This window comes from Typha latifolia, chromosome 3 (assembly GCF_019914945.1).
Source record: "Typha latifolia isolate L0001 chromosome 3, TyphaL0001v2, whole genome shotgun sequence".
NCBI lineage: Eukaryota > Viridiplantae > Streptophyta > Magnoliopsida > Poales > Typhaceae > Typha > Typha latifolia.
In genome coordinates this window covers 16,798,135-16,807,748 of record NC_133088.1, presented here as the reverse complement: position 1 = coordinate 16,807,748, position 9,614 = coordinate 16,798,135, and the positions used below count along the sequence as shown (strand labels likewise).

At 35.5% G+C, this 9,614-nt stretch overlaps 1 protein-coding gene across 5 annotated transcripts; it reads left to right on the top strand.

The window, feature by feature from the left end:
* Window positions 1-3,483: 3,483 nt before the first annotated feature.
* Window positions 3,484-9,421, top strand: LOC140784088 (transcription factor EGL1-like). 5 transcript variants are annotated; one of them, XM_073131283.1, is made up of 9 exons: window positions 3,485-3,564; window positions 3,704-4,755; window positions 4,995-5,246; window positions 5,867-5,963; window positions 6,104-6,118; window positions 7,003-7,059; window positions 7,138-8,067; window positions 8,562-8,999; window positions 9,085-9,421. In XM_073131283.1, exons 2-9 carry the CDS (start codon window positions 4,616-4,618, stop codon window positions 9,154-9,156), a joined length of 2,001 nt encoding a protein of 666 aa, XP_072987384.1. In that variant the 5' UTR covers window positions 3,485-3,564; window positions 3,704-4,615; the 3' UTR covers window positions 9,157-9,421. The 5 variants fall into 5 exon arrangements, with proteins under 5 accessions (XP_072987388.1, XP_072987384.1, XP_072987387.1 ...); XM_073131286.1 differs by having other exon boundaries at window positions 3,485-4,199; window positions 4,471-4,755; XM_073131284.1 differs by having other exon boundaries at window positions 3,485-4,199; window positions 4,466-4,755.
* Window positions 9,422-9,614: the final 193 nt, after the last annotated feature.

Genomic DNA, 9,614 nt, shown 5'->3' with positions numbered 1-9,614 from the left:
TTATATGTATCCTTATGTCATTTTGATACCGAAGATGACACCTCCTTTTATTTATTTATTTACCTTTTGACAAAAAAGAAGAAGAAAAAAATTGCGACTCAGTAAAAGCACATTCCAAGTAGCAGCTCTGCCGCCTGGCCCACTTGCCTTTGTGGGGCCGAGCCAATGTGGCGTTCTCAGACGTCCGACGTTCACGTTCTTGCGTCCCACTAGCTATCCCATCTTCCCGGATAGACTGGTAGGTGGCAGCTCACCATACGGTCATAAATATTAACTTTTTTTCCTTTTTTTTTTTTTTTACTCACTTTGTCGCATAACGATAAGAGGTCATCAATTCGAATACAATTTTGAGCAAATTTTATTATTAGTAAATTATTTACTTGGTTTGGTAGCACATTGACTAGAAATTTAGATTGAAAGATCAGAAAAAGATAGATTGCCGAGCTTAAGTGCTTTTATATTAAAAATATATTAGTTATTTATTCAGCCCGTAGGGATTAATTTGTTTAAATAGTTTATAATATAACACTGTGCATTATAATGTAATTATGATTTATACACTACGTTTTTACTATTTGTAAATCGAGTCTTATGATTTAGCGAATTTGTGTAGAAACACCTTGGGCTAGATTTAAACTAACACCATCACAATATTCCGTTAAGTAGAAATATTTTATTTTTAAAATGACTAAAATATCGTTAGTATGACTTGGTTGAGAATATTTTTATAATTTTTTTTAATTTAGTTAACTTAAATCAGATATTTAATTAAGTTTAACTAACTGATATAACGGCAAAGTATTTTCTAAACATATTCACCAAATCATAGGATTTAATTTATAAATAATAAAAATATAAATGTAAATTATAATTTTATTAGTTCTAACTATAGCAAGAATATTCTATTTTAATTAAATTGTTTTTTAAAATTAAAGTTAGCTTTGCATAATAAGATTGTGTGGATAATTTAGAAAAAAATTAAATTAAATTTAGATAAAATATTTTCTCTTTTAGGAAAAGTGACGGGGTTTAACATTAAACTTTTTTTTTTCAAATTATCATGAAATTAAATGAAGGGAAAGATTTTTAATGCATGCTGAATGGAAGACAGATCTTTATTACTATCAGATCCTTTTATTTTAAAAAAAAAATAGGGGTAGTGCCAAAGAGATAAGGGAAACGTGGCCATTTTTTTTATATATTTACAGAGAGAAACGACACAGTTATTATACACTTTAAAACCTCCATCCCACCAAACTCTTGTCTTTTTCGTACTACCCTTTGTTTAGAATCTTTCAAATAAGAACATTTTAATGGGTTAATTTTTTTTTATTATATTTAAAATGTCCCAATTAAGAGAAATTATTTATTCGTTAGAAGAGAGAGAACTAGCCCACTAAGGGCTAGTAGGAAACTTTTAGAGTTTCTGACCAACCCAGTCGTTTCAAAATTTTATTCTATTATATCTAATATATTTTGAAATAATAATCATTGACAAAATCTCATATTAATCAGTAACTTAATTTCATAGAATTGTATTTAAATTAAAAATTGTTAAAATAATTAAAAACTCGAAAATTTGTTACAACTTTATTAGTAAATATGAACATCGAATCACAGCACATGCGCCTAAAGTCGTACGCATTATATAGCACTCGGACTTTTTGGATAGTTAACGGGTTTCGCAGTTCCCCAATAAGATGTACGATTTTTGGGATCCGGGTTTCATGATTTCGATCAAGGAACGATTTACAAAGGTGTTTGAATTTAATTTTATTTTTTTACTAAATTAGATTTATTTTATACTTTTTTACCTAAATAGATCAGCAGATTGGACTCTATTTAATAATAAATTTAAGTGATAATTTATTTCGATAAACAAAATTAAAACACAGCTACTTTGATATGAAACTGTTTGGATTGTGCTAAATAATAATCCAAATAAATTTTATTATAAAAGGAAGATTCTGATAAATAACAGCCGATATTTAAATTATATTAGAGATAAAGTTCTCTCTATTTATTTCAAATATTTTCATATTATTTTTAATTTTTTTCTCTTAAGATGACATTTAAGATTAAAAAAAGTAATAGTTTTAGTTTCGATGGCATTTAATATAGTGTTTTGGTATGTTTTACGACTTATTTATATGTTTGCTTTTTTTTAGGAAATATGGGTTTTATTATAAATAATTAAAAATATTATATCTTTTACTTTTATTATCATTCACACTTTCATACCTCTTGCATTTAGCTTTAAACACCTCAAAACTATTTTTCTATCAGTTTTCTTAACTATCAATAATCATATATATGAGTTAAAATAAATATAGATACAAAATGATCCTAATATCCATGAATAAGATATTTTACATATTTAAACTTTTTATTTTTTTAAACGATGAAATATTATCTATTATGTAACTCATAACATTGTCCGAAGGTAGAGTATGAATAATAATAATAATAATAAAGATAAAATAAATTATGATTTTGATATAAAAAAAACAGAGAGAACAACTTTATTTATAATAGTGTTAAAATATAGCGTGGTATTTATAATTTTGTCTCAAGTAATTTCTAATATTACTATTAGAATCGTGGAAGAATGCAAGTGGTGATGAGTGATGAGCATATTAAGGTACTGAAACAGTGGAATTAAACTTTTATAAAACTCGCACGCGTCTTCGGATGGGACTTGACGAATGGACGAATGGACGAATGGACGAATGGACGAATCTCACTACCACCTGTAGATAGATTTTGTTTGAGGAAGTTTACTTGTAACATACGTCTTACACGTTAGTTTGACAAAATGGATTAGGAATATTTTTATTTGTATGATTTGATTTTAATTCCTTGGCGTCTTGCAATTAAAGTCAATCCTATTGTGATATAAACGTGATAACAATTAACGAAACCACACGAGCACGACTTTCAAAGTACGATTGCATACGGTCAACATTGTTCAGCCATTTTGTTTCAAACTTTAGTCACAAGAGTTTCGTCACAAGAGTGAGATTTCTTTCACTCCATAATATTAATCATATCACGTTTAACTATGAATCACTCGAAGATTATAAAATTAAAGAAGTAGAACTAAAGTCGTCTTCTTCGGCGAAGTTGAGGAATGAGGAGACGTCACGGCCGCCCTCCCACGTTTTATGCCCGACTGGGAATGGAATTTGAACGGCCGAGGATCTCTGCCGTCGAAGCCCGACACTACGAGGTCGAGAAGTCAAATTTCGTAATGGAAATCAAAAGTCAATCAAATCTAATTATACTGCGGCCGTTGGATTACTTTTACCCGATCCGTAGATTCCCAAGTCCAGCTGAAGAGTGAAAAGAAAATAAAAATCATTTTGATTGTTTTTTTTTAAGGGTGTTCATAGATGTAAATCATTAATCATTAATCATTAATCATTAATCATCCCATCCCATGAGAAGAGGATTATATAGAGGGAGAAAAAGGAGAGAAGGGAAAAGAATATCGCCTCAATCATATGACTGTGAGCGGATACTGTGAGCGATGGTCCATGGATGGATCTCACGAGAGACTAATTGGTAACTGTTACTAGCGTTTGGAATCTCTCTCTTTATCCCTGTGCTGTGGCTCGCAAAGTCTAAAAGGGAAGGACATTCTCTGGTGTGGTTTTGCTCTACCTTCTGTCTCATTCCGCTGTCTGCTTGCCTTTCCCTCTAGGGTTCTGAAGACAGCAAGGACAACAGAGTGGGGGGATAGGCGTCTCTCCGCCTGTATCTGGGTCTTTGTCCAGAAAGAAAGAAAGAAGAAGAAGAAGGAGGAGGAGTAGGAGAAGGAGAATACAGGCATTAATTAGCCTGCAGCTGATGCTTTCCTATTGAGCTGAGTCATGGCTTTGACAAGAGAGAGAGAGAGAGAGAGAGAGAGAGAGAGAGAGATGAGTGAGAGGAAAACCTTCTGTGTGTGGATTATGAACAGTGCATATTTGTCTTGGGAACTGCCGAGCTGCTGACTCTTCTCTTCCTCCCTGGGCTCTCCTTGTGTACTAGAAGTTTCTGGCTTAGGATCTTGTGTTTCTAACTCTGTTGTAGGAACTGAGGGACTTTGGGTAGTGAGCCATAGTGCTAAGTGTTTCTACTTTTACTGGTACAAGCAGTTTTGGCACATTTTGTTTGGGTCTTCCAGAACTAATGGTATCCTCCTGCTCCTGCTAGTGGTAATGCTTCCAAGCTCCAGATAAATTTGAAGTAAATTTATTTGCAAAGCTGAATGCTTTGGGAGCTGTTCTTTACGACATCTAGCAGTAAGAGGGTGTTTTGGTATCTAGAGTTAAAGGGAGAAGAGAACAAACCTCTTTGGATTTTTTTTTTTTGGGGGGGCGGGTTTAATTTCTTTGATGGGTTTTGCCTTCTAAGTTCCTAAAATTGGTGACTGTAGCCTGAGAGCCACCTACCTTCTGACTCTTTGGTTGCTCTCTTTTAGGACAGAAGGTATTTCACACCAACAGATCTATGTCCAGCAGCTGTTTGTAAGAATGGCAATGAAACAACTTTCGGGTTTCTTCGAACTCTTTTGAGCTAGAAGTCAGCAGCCTGCGGTAGATAATTTGTTTTCGAAGTGGAAATCTAAATTATGTGCTATAAAATGGTGGGAGCTCCTTCAAACCAGAAAGAATTGCTGGAGAAGCACCTCAGGATGCAGCTTGCTGCTACTGTTAGGAGCATCCAGTGGAGCTATGCAATCTTTTGGTCTATCTCAACTAGGCAACAAGGGTATGGCTAACATTCAACCTGTTATCATTCTAACGTATACTTCCTTTTTCCTTAAATTTTCTAACAGTCTTAGGACTGGTTTACTAGACTACATTGTTATGGAGACCTGTTTGTCATGTATATATTTGAGGAAACTGAAAGTTTCTTTAGGGGCAATAGTCCTTATTGTGGATTATCGAAATTTTTATCCTCGTTCTCTGATATCTTCTCTTCTGCATTAAATTCTGGTGGTTTCCTAGGGCTTTAGCATGGTATGATGGATACTATAATGGTGATATCAAAACAAGAAAGACGACTCAGCAAACGGAGTTTAAAGCTGATCAAATGGGTCTGCAGAGAAGTGAGCAATTGAGGGAGCTCTATGAGTCTCTTTCTGCAGGGGATAGCAAGCAGACCAAGAGGCCTTCTGCTTCACTATCTCCTGAAGATCTGACGGACACTGAGTGGTATTACTTAGTTTGCATGTCCTTCACATTCGTGCCAAGCCAGGGGTAACTTCTGATATATAGCATTTACTTCCTATTACATTTTTATGTTTTTTTTTTGTCTTTGCTCTTTCCTATTTAGATCCAAAGTTGCATGATGTTTTGTTCTGCAGAAGGCAGTCAAAGTTAGGAGCTACAATTGAGTTTATATGTGATTTTAATGGTATCAAGTTTCTGTGACCTAGTGAGATTGGTTTGTCCTCTACTTTTAGGCAAAAATGTCTAGGTACGCCCAAACATCATGGGCTGCCTCCTGTATAATTGTTTCTTTGTTAAGTAGGTTTTGAACTTGCCTTAGGTTTAGTCACTCCCATCTTATTTCTTTACTACCCTGATCTCCTATATGCTTATTTTTGCCTAAACCAAAGACAATAGCAGAGCATGGGCGATTGAAGAAAATGTAAATGTCTTGTTCAATGTTTCATTTCTCAGATATTATATATAGTCTTCTCTGAACAATAGCTGAATGGAACAAGGTCATGTGGATTACCATCCTGATAATGCTACCTAGATTTCTTGAGGGCATGGGTTATATTGTTTCAGAGTTTTACCTTAATTGCTTTTATTGATCTAAATTTGCTTTTCCCTTGTTTTAACACTTTTTCTCTCTTTCTTCTTTCTGGCAGGTTACCAGGTAAAGCCTTAGCAAGTAATCAGCATATATGGTTGAACAATGCTCAATTTGCAGATAGCAACACATTTTCACGATCTCTTTTAGCAAAGGTCAGATTTCATGGCTTTCTTCCAGAGTTATCTTTATGATACCATGATAAATATAGCATTATTTGACCTAATTATGTAATCTTGTCGCCTGACATGCATTTCCTATGCTGGATGGGCTTTTGTATCAAACATCATCTCAGAGTGCATCTATTCAGGTACTTTCTTAATCTCTTCTAAAAAACATACTTCTTAAAATGTTGAGATGTTGTTAACTATCATGCTGGTGGGCAAGTTTTACTCTAAATAGGAAGGGAAACCTCTTGTTGGCTACATGTACGTAATATATACATCTATCTGTAATGGCATCTTGTTTTTTCTTTTTGGGTTGCAAATTGATAGTGAACACGATGAGAAAGTACCACTAACCGTCTGTCTACTATTTGCTGACGGAAGACATTACTCATGTCAGAGCTGGCTGCATAAAAGTGGAATGCTTCTTTTCTTATTGTTATTGTTGATGAAATAATTATGATAAAACTAAACTCATTAAGTGAAATAAATGTAGAAAGTTTAGCTAGTATGTGCACTCTAAGGTTACAAGTACTTGTCAACTTGCCACCCCTCATATCTCACATCTTGACTTTAATAATTAGCATGTGCTTTAGTCAGCATAAATTTTTGGTAGTGAAACTGGGAAATGGCCAAGTACAAGTTAATTTTTTTATGAGACCCAACTTGCTTCGATATCAGAAGCCTAAGCAACTGCATTAGACCATACCGAACCTAAGGTCTAATGCAACAGCATTGCCAGATTCTGATGCCTTGTCATCCCTGAAGTAGACTTTGGCATTTTTGAGATTGAGTTTCTTATTCTTGGATGGTAAATGGCTGGATTGCTTGGGTGGGAACGAAAAGCGCTTGCTTGTGAGGAAGGTGAAAGAACATAGAGAATGATGTTGCTTGATATTTTCCTTTAATAACTTCCTATATTAGGACTTCTGCAAACAGCATATTCTTTTGGAATCTCTCCATCATGCACTAGTTTGAAGTGCATGAGATAGACTTCAGATGTTTACTTGTTTGTGCCTTTTATTTGCAGACTGTAGTGTGTGTTCCCTTCATGGGCGGCGTGCTCGAACTGGGTACAAGTGAATTGGTTAGTTCCCATTTTAATCAGCTCACATGTCATAACTAGCATCCTCACAGAATCTTTATGTTTTCTTATAATTGTAAGGTTTCGGAGGATCCCTCTCTTATACAGCAAGTCACGACTTCCTTCTGGGAGCTGCCAAACCCTGTTTGCTCGGAGCAATCTATATCTAGCCCACCTATGTCTGAAAAGGAGGAAGACAATGTGCCCCCAAAGTTTGATCGTGATGTAGTTGATACAGTTGGTTTTGGAGAGCATAATGTAATATCTGACTGTCAGACTCCATTAGAAGTTGGATCCCCAGCTTCTCATTTTGCTCTTCTTCCTTGTGCCCCAACCAAAGAAGCAGAACAAATCCAGGAGAAGCTTGATGAATTGCAGGCTAATATTTATGAAGATTTGGATATAAATTCTCCAGATGACAATTGGAGGGAGAAGGGTCACAATCAGAAAACTGTTGACTCTTTTAGAGTTGGAGTGGTGAATGGAATATCTCAAGTATATGATAGGATTTTGGTAGATGATGAGTTCAGTAATGGTCTAAATGGTTCTTTGAACTCAAGTAACTGTGTATCACAGGCCTTCATCATCCCTTCTTCGCCACTAGAGGGAGCCCAGACTAAGCTTATTTCTCTGGATCTTGAGGTTGGCACTTCTCACTATACAAAGATTCTTGCTGCCATTTCAAGAAGCACCAGACAATCGACACCGACATCGTGCTTTCCAGTTGGTTCTCATGACTCCAGCTTTATTGTCTGGAGGAGAGCTCTAAATGCACCGAAGCCACTCACTGGCACACCTCAAAAGTTGCTGAAGAAAGTTTTGATTGTTACTCCATGGAAGTGTGGTAATCCACCAATACTGACCCAAGAAGAAAATGGTCGCCAGAATAGAGTCTTTAGATCAGAAGGAGATGATGCTGGTCCCAGTCATGTGATATCAGAGAGAAGAAGAAGAGAGAAGCTGAACGAGAAGTTCCTCGTCTTAAGATCATTGGTTCCTTCTATTAGCAAGGTAAATTTGAATTATATTTTATGCTGTCAATGGAATTACCCCTATATTGTTGTAGGATAAATTACTAATTGGATGCATTTGGTGATTCCTGGGAAAGATTACCTGAATGGTTCTGTTGTTTTGAAATGGCAGATCACACCCTTTAAAAATTAAAATTGCTAATGGATATCCTTTGAAATGCTCCTTTTCAAATACATTAATTTTGAAATTTTCTTATTTAAAGCATCATATTCTTTATTTTCATGTATTTAATGTATACATAAACAGTCTATTTAGATTACTCTAGTAGAAAAATGAAGGATGCTAGTCTTATTATGATAAGCATAGGTTGTGAGCAGATTTGAGAAGTGCAATAGCCCCTCGATGTGATGAAACCAGATATCAACTATATCTTATTTAATCATCCTGGAAACATTGAGTTGTGTTTCTAGTTAGTTTCTAGCTATTTGACTTCTGTCTTTTACCTTGTTGTAATCCTCGTGTTCTTGTCTCAGGTTGACAAAGCATCCATCCTTGGCGACGCAATAGACTATCTGAAAGAGCTTGAACAAAGAATAGACGAATTGGAATCTTGCCAAGAGCGAATGGACCATGAATCAAGAGGGAGAAGAAAGCATCCTGATATTGCTGAAAGAACGTCTGATAACTACTGCAACGGTAAAAGCATAAATAGCAGGAAAACTTCTGCAAAGAGAAAGGCTTCTGATGTTGATGAAACAGATGGGGAACATCATTGGATCTTGTCCAAGGATGGCCCAATTGATGTCAATGTTACCATGACTGATAAAGAGGTTTTCCTTGAGATCCATTGCCCATCGAGGGAATTTTTGCTGCTTGACATAATTGAGGCAATAAGTAACCTGCATTTAGATCCTCTTTTGGTGCAATCATCCACTACCGATCGCGTGTTAGCACTGACATTAAAGGCTAAGGTTTGGCAATAGTAAGAGCTAGTCCTTCATTTTTGTGTAATATTTTTCGCTTTGACTGCTGACTTGTTTTTATTCTTCATTGCAGTTTATCGGTTCAGTCATAGCCTCTCCAGGAATGATCAAGCAAGCCCTTCAAAGGGCTGTAGCCAAATGTTAGTTTTCTTAGCTACCATATACTGATCGTGGAATCCGGAGCTCTTTAAATCTCTCTGGTGACGACTCCAGTGCTTTTGTGCTGAGCACTATTGAACTTCATGCGCTCATCGATTTCTCTGAGCTCTTACCAGTTAGGGGTGTCTCACTCTTCCTCCTAATTGTAATTTATATCTAGTTGGTCTTCTGTAATGTCCAGTTATGTATGTTACACAATATTGCTTCAATAATAAAAAGTTCAGCTGATAGGACTTTTACTGCTCGGTAAATGTATGTCCAAAGGAATCAAAGTGGTGATGCAAATCCCATGATCACTTACAGTTTTGTTTTTCGTGATTGATAGTTTCATCTGCTTTTTGCATACTTTCTTAACTTATTCATGGATCTCTATTAGTAGAGATGGGGCGATTAAAAGAAATTTTTGAGTTTTTGTTTAAAATGTGCTGAGTTCCACTTGATCTA

Excerpts from the sequence above, each read along its gene's own strand:
- LOC140784088 (XM_073131283.1), top strand. The coding sequence starts at position 4,616 with ATGTGCTATAAAATGGTGGGAGCTCCTTCAAACCAGAAAGAATTGCTG. Across the intron at positions 8,068-8,561 it reads TGGTTCCTTCTATTAGCAAG|GTTGACAAAGCATCCATCCT; the intron begins GTAAATTTGAAT and ends TTCTTGTCTCAG. Across the intron at positions 9,000-9,084 it reads CACTGACATTAAAGGCTAAG|TTTATCGGTTCAGTCATAGC; the intron begins GTTTGGCAATAG and ends TCTTCATTGCAG.